General features: G+C 35.0%; 1 protein-coding gene across 1 annotated transcript in view; it reads right to left on the reverse strand.

Moving 5' to 3' along the window:
• The window catches only part of CCDC141 (coiled-coil domain containing 141), a 54,468-nt gene that overhangs the window by 16,398 nt on the left and 17,838 nt on the right, over positions 1-20,232 (reverse strand). Inside the window, exons 6-18 of the mRNA XM_031058732.1 lie at positions 19,829-20,082; positions 17,565-17,684; positions 12,905-13,099; positions 12,292-12,464; positions 11,346-11,487; positions 8,989-9,108; positions 7,573-7,764; positions 6,527-6,703; positions 4,880-5,059; positions 3,975-4,100; positions 3,196-3,384; positions 2,745-2,924; positions 1,792-1,941 (exon numbers count right to left, since the gene is read on the reverse strand). Coding sequence (XP_030914592.1) covers positions 1,792-1,941; positions 2,745-2,924; positions 3,196-3,384; positions 3,975-4,100; positions 4,880-5,059; positions 6,527-6,703; positions 7,573-7,764; positions 8,989-9,108; positions 11,346-11,487; positions 12,292-12,464; positions 12,905-13,099; positions 17,565-17,684; positions 19,829-20,082 — 2,198 coding nt within the window. The remainder of the gene's footprint in view (positions 1-1,791; positions 1,942-2,744; positions 2,925-3,195; positions 3,385-3,974; positions 4,101-4,879; positions 5,060-6,526; positions 6,704-7,572; positions 7,765-8,988; positions 9,109-11,345; positions 11,488-12,291; positions 12,465-12,904; positions 13,100-17,564; positions 17,685-19,828; positions 20,083-20,232) is intronic.

Here is a 20,232-nt window from a genome sequence, read left to right on the forward strand (position 1 = left end):
CCCAGCTGGCAAATACAGATCTCAAAGATGAGCTTTCCTCATCCTTCCCAAAGATGTTGACGATATATACACTTATTTTTGCCTTTTCAAATTCTCTTTAAATTGGAGAAGGCACAGAAAAGGCATGCATTTACTCTTGTCTCCTCCAAGGCAAATAAAACTCATGCTATATATTCTAGTCTATAAATTTCAGTATTTGTTTCCTTGTTTCTTATAGAAGCACCAATACCTTACAAACCCAGGGAACTTGCTATGTCCTCTAAGGATCTCTTCAAACACCACTTAGTCCTAAGCCCTAATTCACAGGCTGTATTTACAGACTTAATTTATCACATCAAACATAAATTAGTGTAAGTATTTAAAGCAGAATCCCAAATATTTTCAGTCAGCTTTAAAGTTTGTTCTGTAAACTGGTAAATCACTACCAAATTATCTGGTTGGCTGTTTACTATGTGACAGCCATGAACAGCTGCTGCTTGCTGCTGGCACATGAAATATTTATTTGCTTTGACACAGTAGGCAGTAAATAAATTGCTAGTTTAGACAAGTCTAGCAATATTCATACTAGCATACTAGCACTATTCAATTCCTGATGAAAAAATTGACAGAATTTCAAATACTGAAGGTAATACTCATAAATAATATTCTTGAAGTAGCCTGGTGTCTGATTTCTTGATTCCTAAACAGAATTAGTTTGAAATACCGAATGGGGAAAAAAAAAGCAGAAAATGGCAGTATATTAATGTATATACAGGCATATTAGCCAAATATTTTTTAGGAAATACCTTAATCTTCTATGCTCACCTATAATACAAAGGGAACATAAAGAAAAAGGTACCCACATGCCAAATTAGTATATTTCTGTTAGTTTTTGCACAAGATTTAATTAGATTTGGGGATGACAGATTTTAACTGAACCAATAAGAATATATAACCTTCAGTGTCCTGTATTTTTATTACATATGCTTCATGCTACAGGGAACATTAATGTGAAAATCCTTCCAGCTCACATTCCACCTTCTGTACTTCACAGATGCAAGGAAGTACAAAAGGAGTACAAACTACAGAACATCAAGTACAGAACCCATCAGCCTCTTATTTTAATGTATCAGTCTGGGGAAGTTAGTTCTTTGAAATGTTTTTTCCTAAATTAGTTTTTTAGAGACATATAATGAATGTAGCTTTCTAATTTGTGAATTCATTTGTATTTGGCCTACCAAGATGCTATGCTGATAGTCATATTACCTGAGTAATTATTCCTAACCTAAGTTCCATAATGCTAATTCTAATCTCTGGGGCCAATGAACATTTCCTTTCCTCCTAGTAGTTTTTCAAGTATATATTTTGTTTCTGAAAAAATGTTAGTACTAGATTATTCTGAACTTTTCATTGAAACACTGAAAGTTCTTTCCAATGTCCTGACAACTGCAATATGTACAAATTCTACTTTTGTTTGAAACTGTAGCTTCATAAGAAAAAATTATGAAGACTCATGTTTCAGATGAAGCTGACTGAGCTGAAAGCTAAAGAAAATGTAGCTGCTGTATTTCCAGTCCTCTTGGTACAGTGAAAGCATTTTACTGCCAGCCCAACAGCTTGACAGAATCCTGAACAGCAGAGCCATGAACCACAGATTACTGTTGCTGCTGTGTAGAACCAAGTTGCTGCTAAAATGAAAGTCTGTTTTTCTGTATACATACAAAGCTCTTAGGGGAATGGTAAACAGTAATATTATAGAACACAACAGCTCTTTTAACAGTCACTCAATGAGCTGGAATTCATCTCATTTACCTCATTTATATCCTCTTGAGTGGTGCAGTGTTGGAAATACTGAGACAGCTCTTCCTCATACTTTTCAGCTCTGGAGCTCCAGTTTATGCTATCACACTCAAATCTAGCAAGTTCTTGCTTCAGATTCTTTACAGAAACATTCAAGCAATTCTAATGAGGAAAGAGACAAACAAATTTATCAGTCTCAGGAAATGTATTGATTTAACCAATCTAAAATGAAAGTCATTGAGGCAGAATGTGCACAGCCAGCCACAACGGGCTAGAGTAAACTAATTAATCTCCACTGCAAGGAGGGCAAGGACATAGCAGTTTCAGTCACTCGTAGTCTGGGGAGTAGTTTTGGGTCAAAGTCACAACCTAAACATGGTGTCTTCTCTGAGCAAAGAGGGAGTGACCATCTCCAGTCCTTTGCCAGCTGTAAAATAACTTTCTGCCATCCATCAGTTTATGGTGTCTGAAGAGCAGGCTGCCAATATAAATGATCTAGCCAAATCATAAGGAAAGCCTTGCTTTCTTAGTAAGTGAATGAATACAGGGCAATGAAAATTCTTCCCTGAATTCCTTTCTAAAATGATATCCAACCTGTCATGCGAATCAGTCTTGAATCCACTGATAAGGTAACACTGTTACTACATTTTCTCTTTTGCTCTTATGTTAACCTTTCTTTATAGGAGAATAAATCTGCAAAGCAGCCTTTACAAAATAGCAGGATTGTAATATAGAGATTCAAGAAACTGCCATCAGGGCCTTGAACTTCACAAAACATACTAAAATAAATTATGGCTTGTGGTTTTCTTCCAAACAATGATATTTCAAGATTAACTTCCTTAAGGCTCTCTCTGTATTTTTCTCAGAGTAGTAATACATATTTGCACATCTAAAATTTAGCCACATGAGTACAGTAATCTTTCATATTTATCCTTGATTTCATAAATCATTCTACTGATACTCACAGGTTGCTGCACTGCAGACAAGATATCCACTCCCTGGGTAATAAGGAGAGTATATAGCTGTCTAATATGTGCATGTTTCTCCTGAGAATTCATAAGGTAGGCTTTAGCCTGGTGCACATTTTCAGGGTCCCCATATATTTCAGGAATATCCAGTTCTCCTAATTTTGATAGACATTCCAGCTGAAATATACAAAAACCAAAAATCAGCGTCTGTTTAAAATAACTTAGATTTTTTTTCCTTACCCTTGAGTTTAAGTAATGAAAACTAGTTTCAGATCTGAGTTTTAAATTCAAGCTATTCATGCAGTTTTAGAGCCAAGATTTTAATTTTGATCACCAGGCTGATTTATCTTATTTCTCTGGTGAAAAGGAAAGAAAAGCATCAGGAACCAAAACCAAAGAGAGCTTAACTACAATGGAAAGAATGTATGTTTTAAACTGTTATACTCACTTCTTTTTTAATGTGATGGAATTTTACTGTCTTGCTGAAAATCTCATCATATTCTGTCATTGCATCCTTTACTGCTTGGTGGAAATGAATAAGCTCACTTATTCTCTCAGAATTCTCTTTCACAGGAAATCCTTTCTGGCTTGGTAATTCCAGTAATTTGATCAGGTACTCAAGCTCAGCATTCAGTTGCTAACAAAAATCAGAGAAGTTACTCAATTTGCACAAACACTGCAATTTTTCCTTTACATTTGATGAAATAACCACCTAACAATGGCAAATTGCCTAGGGGAGAAGTCAATGCCCTGCACTTCAAAACACTACATTCTGTAATTTTTGGTAGGTATGAATCTCAGCTACCACCCAGCCTTGCATGAAAACAAGTCAAACATAATTAAAGGGCAGTGGCAGAGTGAATGGCTCAAACCCAGAGACAGTATTCACAGGAGGCAGAAAGGCCACTATGATGTACCTCAGCCTCTGACTTGCTGTAAATTCAAAAGCTTGGAGCTGATGCTTTCCTCGTACTTCCACCACCCCAGTGCTTGTGTGTCCCTTGAATACACAGCTAAGACAGCACAATGCATTCTCTGGACACTGAAGGCAAAATCTCTTTGCCTCTACATTGTAAACACACACAAACACTTCCTCCTGGAAAACTGTTGTAAAACATAAAACACTTCAACCCCAGACAGAGTGTCTGGTGTCAATGAGGATGTGGATCTTCATGGGACCAAAAAGAGATTTTGATGTACCCTTCACACCACTATGAGGTTTCTCACCTCATAGTGTGGTTTCATTTGGTTCAGCTTTTTCTGTAGTTCCAAAACAATTAAAATGTCACTTCCAAGGTCAACTGGTACTGCAAGCTGGAGGGCCTCTTGAAGAATCTCTAATCCACGGGTAGTCTAAAAGAGAATCAAAAAGTTGAGCACTTCTAATGACAATAAATTAAAAAAAACCCCAAAATTTAAAGTCAAAGCTAAATTTGTAACAAAATCTTTCTCAAACCAGGCATCCAAATGCTGTCTGTAAAGCCTCTCTGTTGCAAACCTTCCGAGTGACAAGGCTGATAAGATATCTTTAAGACAGCATGAAAAAGCGACTCAGATGCCAGGACTGCAGGACCACAGACACAGGATTTCTGAGATAAGAGATGTGCTGGTGTACTGCTGAGTTGCACTAGAGATACAGCAGCTACAAGCCTAGCTGCTGTTTCTGGTTCTGCTACTAGCCCAGCTAGTGTTTCTTTTAAGGAACACTGAATATCCTGTGCCAAGAAGGTTTCAATCCTCCTTCCGCAGGAACCTGGTTGGACTTCAGTTTAGTAACGGTTAGGACACAGTTTGGTTCAGCAGCTCTTCAGTCTCAAAAAAATGGAGCTTTTAAAAAGAATAAAAAAATCACTGCTGGTAAAGCATTGATTAAACTCCATTAAAACTTAGAATTGGAAATGGAGACTTGGACTTCTATGCATTTGAGGAAGGGAAAAAAATCAAAAATATTTAATGGTTCCTGTTGACTGACTGACGTAACAGAGAACAGACTATGAACAAGAATTATATCTTAGTGATCATCACTCTTTTTTAAATAATACCTATAATAGTTTATGAGAGAGCCACAGACAAGTTAATTACAATCTAGAAATATTTGCCACAGTTGCTTTCTTGATAGCTATTTTACTTACAATTTTTAGTTGTTCTTTAAATATCTGGCATTGTTGCTTGATGGGTTTTACTTGAGTAATTTTAAAATTCCAGATTGCCCAAAGATCAGTCAGCTGTTTCCTTTCTTTATTCAGGTTAATAATGATATCTTCTGTTACCTTTATTGATTTTTCTACTTCTAATATTAACCTCTCATTTACCTGGCAAATAAACAGACACATTTTTTTCCACACATATTTTTATAACATACAATTAAAACCTCATAATTTTAAACAAAGCTTAAAAAAACCTCAACTATTCTAGTGTAACTTTAAAAAAATGTATACTCTTAAATACACTTTTCCCTTAATATTGTTTAGAAATAGGCACAGAATGACAGAATTTTTAAAGTCAGGACATATATAAAGCTGGAGTTTAAAGTATAGAATAGGTCAGTAATGACTGAATTATTGCCATCTGATGTCTGCTTCACACTCAGACAGAATAAAAGAATTTCTGACTAAACAGAACTACCCAAAATGACCTTTTGGAGAATAAATAGCAACTAGAAAAAGTAGGTGAAGAAAAGACCACTCTTCAGTGTTGATAAACAAAGCAGCACTGAAGCACAGGGGGGTTAAAGTGTTGAGTATTTGAATATTTGATATTTTTACCTCTTTTCAGTAGAACTTCTATGAGAAATATCAGAAAACTGGGTAATGCCATTTTCCCATTTAATTTTTTTTTTCTAAGAGAAGTTGTTTTGTAAATTACTGGTATGATCCATATCTTCCAGATATTTAAAAGCTACAATCTGGGAATATCATAGGAACAGGGTAGTAGAAAATATGGTGACAACACATATCCAGGAATTTAGGGAGGTAATGTCTGAAGATGTGTGAAGGTTTTAAGTGACTTTGCCATTACTGTGACTGTCTTACCTTTGCTTAGCAGCACCCAGCAGGGACACACCCTGCAGCCACGCTAACAGCCTGAGCACCTTCCCTCCCTCAGCTGGCTTTTCCAATGCACCTGGTATCCTGCTGTAGTTTACCAACACCACCTCCTCCTTCCCAGCTTAATGTCTAACTGCTCCCTAGTGTGTCCTATAAAAGCAGAAAGAACAGCTGGGTATTCAGGCTGACCTCATTAATTTGGATTACTTGAGGAGGTGTAGCTTAGGGAATGATTGCACAGCTCCAACGATCACCTCACGAAGTGTTGTTGGAAAATTGAACAGGGATGCCTAGGCAGTGTAGCTGTTGGATAGAATGTGAAGACACTGGGAAAGATTGTCTGCAAGGAAGTAGCTCCTACATCCATTTTTTAGAAGAATCCACACACTCAGTCAGTAAAGACTCCCTGCCTCTTAGTGGAAGTAAAATAAACTTAATATTGTGCTTCAGTATATGCTGCTTTCCAACATGAAACAAACAGATAGGAGCACGTATTACATTTTTATGCATGGACTGGGTCATTAAGGGCTCTGTCATTGCTAACCACAAAACTTTTTATTTTACCATAAGCACTCAAATACTTTCTTCTTCTGCAAGTATACATCAGCAGTATATATTAACCCCTTTAAAACTAGGTACACAATCCATCAGGTACAGAACTAGGATTGGACCTCGTCACAGGCAAGTATAAAATATTCAAAATGGTTTATCAGATCATACTCACATACTCACCACATGTACTAAATTAAGAAAACAGCAACCCATATTTTCGGTGGAAAAAGTCTTCTTTATAGTATTTTGCCACTGAGTATTAGCTGACTCTATTTCAATTTTACTTTCAGTCTCTCTGCTTGTTGGTAGGGGTTTTGAATTATAGAATTCCTTCAGATTTTTAATATCATCATTCACCTATAGAAAGACATTAAATGAGTATCAAAAAGCAAGCCAAAACTTGAGGTGCTATAATCAGAAGATATAGAGATATGAAAAATTTGAAGAGTCCCCTCTGAATCTTCTCTTAATTTTAAGATCTATGAGTCCCTAAAATATTTACAAACATCAAATAATAAAATAATTTTAAATAACTTGCCAACCAGTAGATGGCAAGCAGATAGGTAGCAGCAATTAGCTCAATTTCTATCACATATCCTTACATGGATTTTATTTACCAGTATATATATGCACTGATTTTCACTGATCTGCTTAATATGAAGTAACTGAAGTTAGCAATAATCAGAAGTAGTTGTAATACAATATTTTTTGTAGTTTATCATGCAATAAATAAATCCTATGGCTAATTTTATCTGACAGATTCCATTCCATCCTCAATTTCTTTCTAAATATTAAAGAACAGCTACCATATTGTAGAATCTTAAAATGGAATCCAAATCAAAATGAAAATTAACTATCCTGGACACCATTATCACAGCTACCAATATTATTTTGGTATTGAATTGATTATGATTTGAGCAAGAGCTGGTTTTTATTTCATTTTTAAATACAATCATATGAATTAGCATGCTAGTGGAAGTAGTGTAAGACAGCAATAAAGATCCCTATGAACATATCCTAGGACATTTTAAAAAGTTATATGAAGCAAATCAGTAAATTTAATATTCAGAATACCTATATAGAAGCATTTTTATCATGTATTTAATGAGAGTGCACATATGCAGAGGAGAAAAATCTAAGTCAACTACAATCCTTCCTACAGTGGATGAAAATTTTTCAATTGTAAGATTTTCAGTCTAGACAGAGAATAAATAAGTAATCCATACCTCTACAGCTGACTGTAAAAAGGCCACATAAGTTTCTAGAATTTCTAGCTTTGAACTAATATTTTTTTCAATTTTTTTCAGCTCTTTATTCAGAAAGTCAGCTCTGCTAGTAAAAGCTGCCACCTGTTCAGGTTCCAACTCTTCCATATTTTTGATGATTCCCTCAGCTGCTTTCAGTTCACATGAAGTTTCCTTTGAAGGTAAAAGCACAGAAAAAAATGTATAATGACTGGAAAGGACTTGTGAATATTGATATCACATTGTTAATTTTCATTAGGATTGCTTTTTTATGTATAATTTAATTACTTGTTTGAAGAAGAGCTCACTCTGGAAACTAAGTCATAGAAATACCCATTTCTTTCCTAAAAATGATAGGTGTAGTTATTGAAATAGCTATTTTGAAAGCTAGCATATCACAGTCCCCAGAAGGAATAGTTAGAAGAGGTATATAGTTTTAAGCATGTATTCATATATATATCTGCCAGGGTGAAGTAGACACTGCAGCAAACAAAAGTAACACCCTGACATGCAAAAATTTGGCAGAAAAGACACTTAAAACTATTATTAAGTCTTGAGGAACAAAAATATGTTCCTGCTTATCTGCTGAGATTTTAATATTTTTACAATGTGCTCTCCAGAATTGTTTTAAAATAAATTTTATTTCCACAGGTACCATACAGATCCATCCCTTGGACCCCATAAGCTGTTGCCTGAAACAAAAAAAGAGCTCTGCAGGAGTAATGGAATTTCAAGTACTGAAAATACATAGGATACTCCTAAAATACACACTCCCATGTTGTTCAGCTTAGGCTGAAATATGCACCTATGCCAAGGCTGTGGAAGGGATTCAAGTGGTTTTAACCCCCTTCCAGATACTGCAGGGTTGCTATGGGAGTGGGAAAGGCCCTGGGTGTGACCTAAAAATAGCCTCACGTGTGACAGAGCTGAGTGCTGCAGGGCTCACATCAAATGGCGGCACTCCCAACATGACCATTGGATCTCTTTACAGCCCCCTTCACAGCTTCTCTAAATGGGAACTACTTGTTTCTTTTTGCCAGTTCATCCCTTATATTTGGCACAATAAACCACAAGGTGGTTTTTCTCTGACTGTCTAGACAATTATTAAACCTGGTGCCTTACGTAGGAGTAGCAATCCACATTTGAAGAATCTTTCTATTGAGAGTTGGTACGAGGATCCTGAGGCAGTAACAAATCACACAGTGAGATAGAGACAGTGAAGAAAACCAGTGATTTAATGACTGCAATGTTATCTATTTTTTCGTTAACTACAGTTTTAAAACAAACCATAGACCTATTTTCTTTACAAGAAACTCTCAGGCTCTCACATTATTTAGAATTACATACAGGACGCATTTGTTTCTAAAAGCACTTAACATGACTGAAAGGTTTTTTTACCTTTGTTTGTTTAGCCAGTTCGAGGTGCTTGTTCAAAACTCTTTCTGACTCACACAAATACGAGCCAATCTCCATTCCAACTGCGAGCATTGGGGCGAGCTTTTTAATTGATTGCGACACCTTTATTTCAAAGTATTATTCACATGGTTAATTTATATAAGTAGACATCATAAACCAGTATAAAATATCACTTTATATAGAAAAAAATGAGGTAACACTTTTCTGTTGGTGCGTAGATTATGTTTCTAGGCATAATGTTGTGGTTTAAACCCAAATGACAACTGTGCCACACAGCTGCTCACACGCACTCCTCAATCCCAAATGGCGGGATGGAGAAAAGAAATTAAGAAAAGGTGAAACTTTAATATCATGTATACTCAGAGAAAGATGGGAATTACAATATAAAAGAAGACAACTCTACTATTTCTTCAACAGGCATGATCAAAAACCCTTCTTGTTTGCTCTCATTTTACTGGCAGTGCTTTCCTTTACCCTAAATATCTGAGACTTGTGATTTCAATATGGCACAACTGCATTATAATCTTGCTATTATAGCCCTGGCACAAATACTTTGATTCTGTTCCAGGATTTTTCCAGAAAGTACATTTAAAGCTTCTCTGACAGGGCAAGAGACCTATTTTTGTGCAGATACATGTGCAGAATTCCCTTCCACTGTCACTAAGATATGCACTATAATAATAAAACAGATTATGAAGAGCACAGGCGGATGACACCAGACACAACATACAAGGTTATTATTAGACATGTGAATTTACATTTAACATTTTTCTTAAGAACTGGCTGCTTATTGAGGTTCCAACTTTATTATATGAGGCTGAAGCACAATTGAATTTGGCACCAGATTCCTTGGGATACTTTGCTTTAGAGAGTGGGGATTTAAGTGAATTGCTTGGTAGCAATATAGCAATAAGCACTCTTCACTGCAATGACACAATATTCTGTAATGCAAGGCTGGGAACAAAGTGATTAGAACACACGGCACATTGAAACCTTATGTTCAAATTAAGGTTTATTTTTAAGTAAATTTGCCTTCATAATTTAACTTTTAGGTTAAGATTCACAACATGATAGTGACACCATTTCTATACACATACATGGTCTGGAAGAGGGCCAATTTGTAGCAAATTAAATTCACATTTGATTGATAATGGTTCATTATAATCATCATGCAAATACAAAATATCAGATTGCAGACTTAATTATTCAGTCATTAAATTTGATTTACTTTTCTCATCTATACTCTTGGTTTCCTTCATATGAACCTTGCTAAAAGACTATATTTTTTAAATTTGAATTTACACATGGAAACTTATTTAGGTGCTATTTGTCTATTCCATCTCTAACAAGTCATTTAAAAGGTCTGTAGTACTATATGACATTCAACCATTTAAAGAAGGCTGTCATGTCCTTGATGCATCAATACCTTAATTAACAAAAGGAGTTTTTATAGTGAATAGAATCTAGTCTCCTTCAGATTTAGCGAAAATTTGCTGTGGTTCAATCACCATGCTTATTAAACATCAATTTTTGCCACACTTTTATTTTTATCTTCAGCCACATAAAACAAAAGACAGAAGCAGTCTATGAAACCTTCTTATGGATCACAGGACTGATTGCTCACTTCTTTTCCAAAAGAACAAATTGTAATAGTTCATTATCCAAGCAAATCCATGCTTAATTGAACATCACTGGTAAAATGTTCTTGTGGAAACAGCTCATTTTTTTCAGAACAGCTTTTGGTTCCTTTGTGTTGATAAGAGCATTTTAACTACAACCGTGCTCTCTCAAAGACTCTTATTATTTGATTCAGCTTCAATATTCACTATAGCTAAATTATGGAAATACAATGCAGTATTCATGAATGCACTAAGAAGTTGTGCTACAATGATGATAATAACCATCACAAAGATGATCAGAATGCTGGAGCACCTCTCCTATGGTGACAGCCTGAGAGAGCTGCAGTTGTTCAGCCTGGAGAGCAGGAGACTCTGGGAAGACTTTATAGGAGACCCTTGCAGTACCTAAAGGGGCCTATAAGAAAGGTCAAGGGTGACTTGGAGTGACAGACAAGGGATAATGGCTTAAAACTGAAACCAGGTAGGTCTAGATTAGATACATGGAAGAAATTCTTCACTATGAGGGTGGTAAGACACTGGCACAGGTTACCCAGAGAAGCTGTGTCTGCCTGTCCATAGGAGCATCCAAGGCCAGGCTGGATGGGGCTTTGGGCCGCATGGTCTAGAGGAAGGTGTCCTTGCCCATGGCAGATGGGTTGGAATGAGATGTTCTTTAAGGTACCTTTCAAACCCAAAGCAGTCTATGAATCTATGATGTACCTTACTCAGATGATCTTCAAGTGAGGCAATCCATTGTTGTTTCTTCAAAGTAAATTCTTCATAATCTGGACATTGGCTGTTTAGTTGATCTACTTTTTTTTGAACATATTCCATCATTTTCTGAATTCCTGCCACCCAAGAGCTAATATAGAAAAGTAGAACTGTCATTTATTTATCTTTTTTTGCTGCACATAGAGGATTATTATAATTTTAAAAACCCCAATACTCATTCTGTTGATTTGTATGATGAGTAACTTATGAATTTTATACTGCTACCCTTAAAAGAAAAATAACCAAGAAAAATATTAAAATTAATCCAAATAAAATTGTTAATTAGTAAAACACAGAAATTAAATTTCCAAACAAATAATTTGTCACCGGTGCCTAAGGTAGATTCACAAGACAGATACATTAATCACAAGACACATAGTCTGATTCACTGAGAAATAGCTCATTTCCCTTTTCACTCTAGCTACACCAGCTGAAAACTAAAATGACAAATGGAAGAACTTAAAAGAGAAAATATATGGCATGCCAGTTCTACTCTAAAAAGAATGTTTTCTTTAGACTCTAAAATATTAAAGCGTTTGTACTGTAGCTGAAAAAAGAATGTCATATGCATTCTAAGTCAACCTCTCCTTAAGGGTGTTGTTTAAATGGGAGGAAAAACCTCCACCAATCTACAAAACAGTGGCTTGCATTATAACTTAAACCATAATATCAGTGGAACAATTCAGAACCTGAATACTTGAGGCCTTCCTCTTTATGTTGCAAAGAAGTTACCTCATACAATTAAGAACTGAAGTTTTGATATTAACCCCCTCTCCCTACCCATCAAGTTATTTCTTACTTAAATTTATATCCGTCATAAGAATTTTTGTAAAACTGACATGTTCAAAATAAGTTTTTTCATTACTTTAGCTTCATCAGAAACTTATGTTAATACCTGTGAGAATCTGCTTTGTTAACTAAAGTTCGTCCCTTCTGCATGGCAGTTGCTGTACAACCTTTAATTGCTTCCTGCAATTCCTTGTACTTCAGGGTCAATATAGGTAAATGTAAGCCTTCTGAAATAGAGATTTTATGGTAATTCTCAATACTTTCAAGACCATCAAGTACCTGAAGAGAAAAATAAAAGCATATGTTATCAATATTTTTGTTGTTGGAACTATCCTTGGAAATTACCTGTTTTTAAAACTTCCATAAATGATCTCAAAAAAATAAACCTGAAAAAAAATACAAGACCATTTCTGGATGTCCCCAGAAAACAATCTTAAAGCCCAATTCTTGGCAAAAAATATTTCCCAAATGCCTTATTTTGAAATCAAGAACTCGATATACTTAAAGGCAATAAAAAAGAGAATACATTTTTGAATGGATTTGGCATTTCAGATAGAAGTTTGAGGCAAAAATTATTATGAAATGGGTAATTTGATTTGTAATTTTTTACTTCACATTGCTTAGCCTACTGTTTGCATAAACCCACATCCACCAGCCTTCAAGAGCACACTAATAGTTTCATTGCCAGGTTATTATTACACACTTGGTTTCTTACCTACCTTGCCAGCAGCATGAAAAAAGTCATTGGCCTCTTGCAGAAGGGCTTTCCTTTCTTCCATATGGAAGCACACTTCTTCTTGCAACAGACAGATTTTCTGATTTGAAAGTTTTAGATGTTCTTTTTCTGTATAGTCCTCTGAAAGCAAGATCCTAAATGCTTCACCTTCCAATTGTTCCACAGTGTAATTCCATTCCTAGTGGTAAAAATTCCACTTTAGTCAATTACACATAGAAAAATAATATACTGTGTGGTAATAATATAAGCATTGGAAAATAAGTATTGTTATAGGCATGAAATATATCATTATTTAATGCAGTATTTCTACTAGGAGGGGCTTCCCAGCAAATAACGGTTTTAGTGACAAGAGTTTCCAGCAGTGGCATTCTACATTCTCTGACACAGTTTCACAGGCAGGAGCAGCATTTACTGAGGTGTCTGCTGGGGAAAATGGTCAGGATAACAAAGACAAGAAACCTCCTGATAAGACAACACTTTCATGGCAAGCAGCCCTCCAGCCCACCTATTTAATCAAGAAGAAATCAAAATATTGCTTAGATAATAGCAGGTTGTAGTGAGAGAGCTTCTGCTAAGAGATGTCTGGTTATCACTTCAATCAAATGACCCTCCCTTACAGCAGGTTGTGCCATCATCCTTGGCATTCTCCATTGTACAGTTTCCCTGATTTCCTACACAAAATCTTAAGTCCACTCAAAAAATATCTCTGTCTTATCTGATCATGAACATTTCTAGTGGCAGTGAGAATTATAAGAATTATAGTTATAAGAAAATGAGTCAACTTACAGTGAAATTATTCCATGTAAGAGTATTTCATTGTAAAAAAATTCATAAATTGGTTTGGTACAGGATGCCCAATAGCAGCTTTTAGGTGATCTAAAAGCAGATATTAAACTCTGCCTTGTTTATATTGAGGCAAGGCTCTTCTCTAAGTTTTCACACAAGCTCAAAATCCCAATTTATTATAGTAATTTATATTTTAAAATATTCCACAAACATTACAACCTTGCACATTCTCTGAGGGTATTAAATTTGGTTAGACTCATTTGCTATCCTGTTTAAACACTCATCAAACTTGGTTAAATTTTTTATAAAACAGCTAGTGACAACTTCATTTTCAGCTTTCTATTTATAAGGAAATGTTTCGACACATAAAAAGCCTAGGCTTTCCATCAACAGGACATAAAAAAATCAGTGGAAAAATCTTAGTTAGCTTCTTCTGTTCTTCAGACCTCAACATGCTAAATTCATAACAATCTGCCAGTCAGCACTTACATATTTCTTACTCATTTTCCTTGAAAGGACCACACAGCCTACTCTTACATTGACTTTTCAATTTACCAGGAGATGCTTGTGGATTGCTCTGACACATTAAATACATGTTGAATGTGCCTCCTTAGCTCTTACCACTATTCTTTTCCTCACACTAGTAAGTCTTAAAAACTTGCTTTCACTGTTCCATTTGGCAAGAAAAATTAGTCCTTTTAGGTTCTTTGATTAAACAGGTATTTTTCAAGAGTGTTAAAACTGATGAATTAAAAATATTGTAACTTTAATTAAAAGTCTTGAAGATTTTCTGCCTTCTAAAATATTCAGCACAAGTCTGGGGGGAAAAATGCAGAAATATCTAAAAATTTATCTTGTTATTAAACAATTATTGTGGCATAAATTGACTTTTCTTGTCCATACAATAAAACTTCTGGACTTTGAATCAAAACCTGAGAAGCTGTATGAAAGTTTTTTTACTGTAATATTCTAGGCTTAAGCTTAGAAAACTTTGAAGCACATTTATTTGACTTCAGATCATGATCCATATATTAGATAAAGCAGCATTTAAAACATAAGTCATTTAAACATAAAAGCGTGTATTTTTTTCAGAACGTGTGCTAAATTACCTTATTCTCTCATATGCAAAAATGTCCACAACTGAACTTTTTCTGAGCCCCAAATCTGCCTGTCATTGGTTCATTGCATACATCAGTGCATTGATAATTTAGTCCTTGTGAATATTCAAAAGGCTTTCACCTTCAGGAGCTACATTGCAGTATAAATATCAATATAATCATATTATATTATTATAATAAAATTACAAAAGAAGTAGTGGGCACTAATAAAACCACAGGGGGTTATGAGCTGCTATGACCATTACCATATGATGTGTCTTTTGAACAATTCACATTGTTCAGTGAATGGCTGTAGCTGTGTATTTAACAGTGAGATAAAATCAACAAGCAGAAAGAACAAAAATAATTCAAAGTCTGCCACCCCCCAGAAAATTGCTGAGATATGTTAAAAATTATTTGGCCACAAAGTGGTGCTAGCAGTTCTTCTTTACCATGTCAAGCACCTCCAAACTGCATAGAAATGTAACAGCAAGCAGGTAACCAGTGCCAGCACACCCTTACTGGAACATGAGCTCCTAAATGTGCCTCTTCTCTCAAATCTTGGGGTAGGGGGAGTTGGGAAAGTCCCTGCAGGAATGGCCGCAGGAGGATTCTTTTAAAGTCTGTGAGGGTTGAGGGCTTTTTTCCCCACTTATGATTTCTTGGGTTTGTTTTTGGTCTTGATAATTTTACGAAATTGTGATAATGTTTTTATGGGTTTTACCTCTTAGCAAGGTGAAATTCACCATAAGACACCAGCTTGAGAAAATAATAATAATATTGAATCATTCTTCTTTCTCCTCTCAGCCCAGTCCCATAAATTAGATGCTAGGCCTGTAAATCCCTCTTAGGCTGGCCTCTGAACAATTTAAGAAACCATTTATCTTGCTCAACCTAACACAACAATACATGTAGATAAACACTTTGTGTGAAACTGCTCAGACATCGGAAATTACCACTTTAAAAAAATTTCTGCTTTTCCAACATTAAACTTGCTATGCATATCTAGCACACAAAACATTTTGCTCTGAGCTACAGCACACATATGAAATGTTACTTGAAAAGGTTTATTTGTGTTATTTTGGAACAGGTACCTCCTTTATTCTGTTTTCAACATCTGCAGCTCAGCGCTGCAAAAACCAATGCCTATAACTCAAAGCTTTCTCAAAGCATGCAGTTTCAACCTGGCCACTCTTCTGCACATCATAAGCAAAACGAACATGCTCAGTAGTATTCCCTTCAAGAATTTAATTTCCCTCTGCTAGAACATGCTGGTAGTAAGAAATGCAGAAGTCTTGAAGATAAGATGCTTGAAATCATAATTCACATAGATGCATAACAAAATTGTTTAATGCTAAACATTTTAAAATTACCTCATTAAAAAAGGCAATTAATTAAAAATTATATGAATTATCTAGTACATAATGTATGGGAGAAAAATTTTTTAGGTGAAATTGTAATAATTGTTATTATTATAAGTTATTTCCTAGATACTCAACCATGAAAATATTATTATACAAAATGAAAATGCGTGTTGTTTTCCTTTCTGCACTTGCACCCTAAATTATAATTCAGACAGCAAATTACAAGAATAGCCTGTGAAAACGAAATGTGGGGAAGATTAATGATTATTTGGTTAAAATTCAGCAGTGCTATGGAACACCTGTTGTTGTGTCTCTCTCTCTCTGAAAACACTCCACAGTGTACTTATTTACTGGTTTATTTGTTTTTCTTGTGTCAAAGGTCTGTTCAGAAGTATTTATCTTTACATGCTCATCTTCTCTTAAATAAAAAAAAGTATTTTTTGACATGCTGCTTGGAGAAGTATTAGAAACATTATTGTATTGTGTTTACATGACAGCCTTGAGGCAGTTTCCTGTTAATTATGCAAACAGGCATACATGTGACATTTAACTACAAAGCTTACAAGGAAACAGATCTGTGAACAATCAGAAGCCTTTTACTATCAACACAATAACCTTTTAAAATGCATTTAACTCTATTGGAATAGTTTCTGGATGAAAAAGGCCTCCTCGGTCATCCGGGTTATCTAAATTCAATTGGATAAAATGATATCCTGGGGAATGGTCCTGACCCAGCAACAGCACTTACCTGATTATGGCACAATTCAGTTACCTAAAAAATGTTCTCAATATAGGCAATTTATTTCATACTAAGATTCTTTCTTCTTACAGCAACATTTTCTTTAATCTCATCTTGTTTTTATGAGTGGCAGTAACAGATTTAGTCACTGGAAAACTGAAAACTATGAAAGTAGCATTTTCAATTACTTTTAATCACAATAACTAAATGGACAAATACCTCTTTTGGTCATGTACTCAGTTCACTGACAATGATTATGGTAGAAATGGCTGGGGTTTTGTCCTTTATAAACATTAAAATTTGTTAAAATTCTAATAAAATTCCTTTTCTTTATTTTTCACCACAGGATTTTACATGTAAATTACCAGTGTGGAACTTGATCACTAAATTGAAAAACCTACTAAACAACATCAAGGGTTATTCTTCTTATAACTTATGGGTAGCTTTTAAAATTTTAAATGAAAAAAAAAATCTGAGGAACATGGAGGCCTTGCATTAATAGAAGTAAAATTACTAAAATAATTTAGACATATAGAGATATATATCTAATGTACATTAGAAAATGTATACTCCGATACATAATTGTTCAATGCCCAAGTTCATGTTTTGCTACTCATTTTTAAAGTTGCTTCACCAACCAATTATGGTATTTCTTACTTTCACTTTGACTTCCATTTCTTCAAGTTCCTGAAGTAACTCTTCATTTTCCAATAGTGATGAGCCCAAGTTTTGCTTCTGAAAGTAATCTCTGATGTTCTTCTTATACCAAGATGTTACCTAAATAAATAATGAAAATAACTCAGTGAGAAGGTTGAGAAGTTATTGTCCATTTAAAAAAATATGTACAAGGCAGTTTAATTTAAAAAAACAGCCCACGTTTTCATTCCTTTCATTTATTCATTCCTTACGTTCATGCTTCTATTTGAACGCTTACATTTGTGTCGTAACAAATGCAGAAGGAAAGGACTAATACCAAAGCAAGCACATAGTGGATATATATGACAAAACAGACAAAAGTGTATTTGTCAAGTACGACCAGATTGTAAATTAACACCATAAAAGAAGAATCAGGTTATAGCTATGTATAGAATAAATGCATGGGTGTTGATGCTATAAAGATATCGTACATCCTCCCTTGACATAGAGTAACTTAAATACTTGCATACAGTGAAATACTACAGATCTGAGTACTTCTAACCTAATAGAACCTCTCCATCCCTAGGCTGAAAAACCCAGTAAAGATAATGGGATACTATTGCGTAGAATAATCTTATGTAGATTTACAGATTTATTACATCTTACAAACCTCTTTAGCAAGTATGTGCAGCAAACATATGCAGTATACAATTAAATCTTCTCAATTCCACAGAATTACTTGCATTTATATCTGCTTGATTCATTGTAGGCACCCCTCACTTTCTTTGTAAACAACACATGGCAAGAATTCCTGAGTGAAGCTCCACATTTTAAAATAGTATCCAGAATTAGTTATTGGTATCAGGAACACTTCCTCCAATATTTCCAGTCAGGAAAGTCACCACTATACTTAGATCATAGTCAGCATACTAAGAATTTCTGTACTCTAGGTACTGCAGATTTTAATAGCCCACTAGAGATTTTTTTGTTGTTATTGTTTTATCTGTTTAAGTAGAATCGTGCTATTTTTAATAAATTTCAGCAATTATGAAAAACGAAAAAATCTTTAAAACATGTTGGAAGTATTTTCAGTTACACATAAAAAATGTTCACATTATGAGTCCAAGAGATCACGGGAAGTAAGGAAATTATTTTAATACTAAGCCTTCATTCTCGAGTATATCCTCCAGATGTGTACTTAGTGACTGAAACATTTTTCCTGGAAGCACATTTTCACAGAATATTTACAATGGCTTCATCAAAAAACAAATAAATTGAGTGGACAATAAAAACTGTGCTAAAAGGGAAATAAAAATTTATTTACGAATTAGGGCTAGGGGGGGTTTATCATGTATCTGTTTAGCAAAACAAACCAGTAATTCTGTAATGTTAGGCAGAGGAAGAAGTAATTTTTTAACCCAGTTGTAGCAAAGCGTTCACCCCTTTACTACTTGGCAATATTCCTTTCCATTACAGTGAGTTTAATCAGTTGGCTTCCACTACAGCTAATACCTCTGAGTGATTTCATTGTCCTAACTTAGCTCTGAAGGAATGGCTGAGAATTCTTGCTTTATAAGCAAGAAACCCACAAAATTTCACATTCAGTGATACCTTTTGCTGAAGGTATGGTTTTCCTTGATTGATTGAAATCTAAAATCACTCCTGTTTTTCAAGAATCAGATTTTATCTTTCGTTTACAATAATTATTGACTAGATTACTTTCTTCTTCCAAAATAAGTAATTATGCATAAAATAGGCCCATCTGCCTTTGATTTTCATTAATGAAAGAGATATCAGAAAATGTGCTGTTGACACTTCCATAAAGGAATCTATGTAAAATAAATATGCTTTCACACATGGAAAATTCTGAAAAAGAAATATGTTACAATCATGACAATCAGATCATCACATTCCAGTTAGAGATCAAAGGGAGATGTTGCATTTTCAGTATTTCATAACTTGGTAGTAAGGGATAAACAGCACATAGATTGTGCATCCTTCTAGGCTACACAGTTGAGCCTAGCATAACAGAAGCAACACAAAGAGCAAAAAGCTACTCTTAGATTCAATACAGCAGAGCATGTCTCCATTACTCTGCTTTCTATGTATCCTCTTAGCTCCCATTAATATCAGTCAAACATTCAAAAGTTAGGATTTCTCCAAACAGAAGTGGCCCAGAAATACAAGCCTAATAAATATATTTAAGCTCCTTCTCTGTTTGTTCTGTAAAACAGTTGCTAGGCTGTTTTCTATACTGTGATTTCCCTTGATATTGTATGTGTTACCTCGGTCTCCTGTTGGTGCCACAAACAAATTTGCAGAACCTGCTCCAGCCCTTGGCGCTGATGTCTGAGGAATTTGTCCAGCTGCCGCCTCCTGTCCTGCAGCATCTCAAGGAGATTGTCAATCTTCAAGCAGCTGCTGTGGGCTCCTTGAATCAGCTCTGGATTTGCATTTGGCCCCTCACATTTGAATTCTTCTATGAATTGAGTTAGGTCATGGCTTTTGTTTAAAAGAGCAAATGACTTCTCCAGAAGTTCTGTAAGAACAGAATTTCATCAGGAGAAAACCCAGGGTGCTTTCTGATTCTAGCACCATATTTCAAATATTACTCAAGTATTTTTCAAACTATCTATTTGCATACATGAGCACAATTTATTTTCATGAATTGCATGAACACGAATGCTTA

This window comes from Geospiza fortis, unplaced genomic scaffold (assembly GCF_000277835.1).
Source record: "Geospiza fortis unplaced genomic scaffold, GeoFor_1.0 scaffold112, whole genome shotgun sequence".
NCBI classification, from domain to species: domain Eukaryota; kingdom Metazoa; phylum Chordata; class Aves; order Passeriformes; family Thraupidae; genus Geospiza; species Geospiza fortis.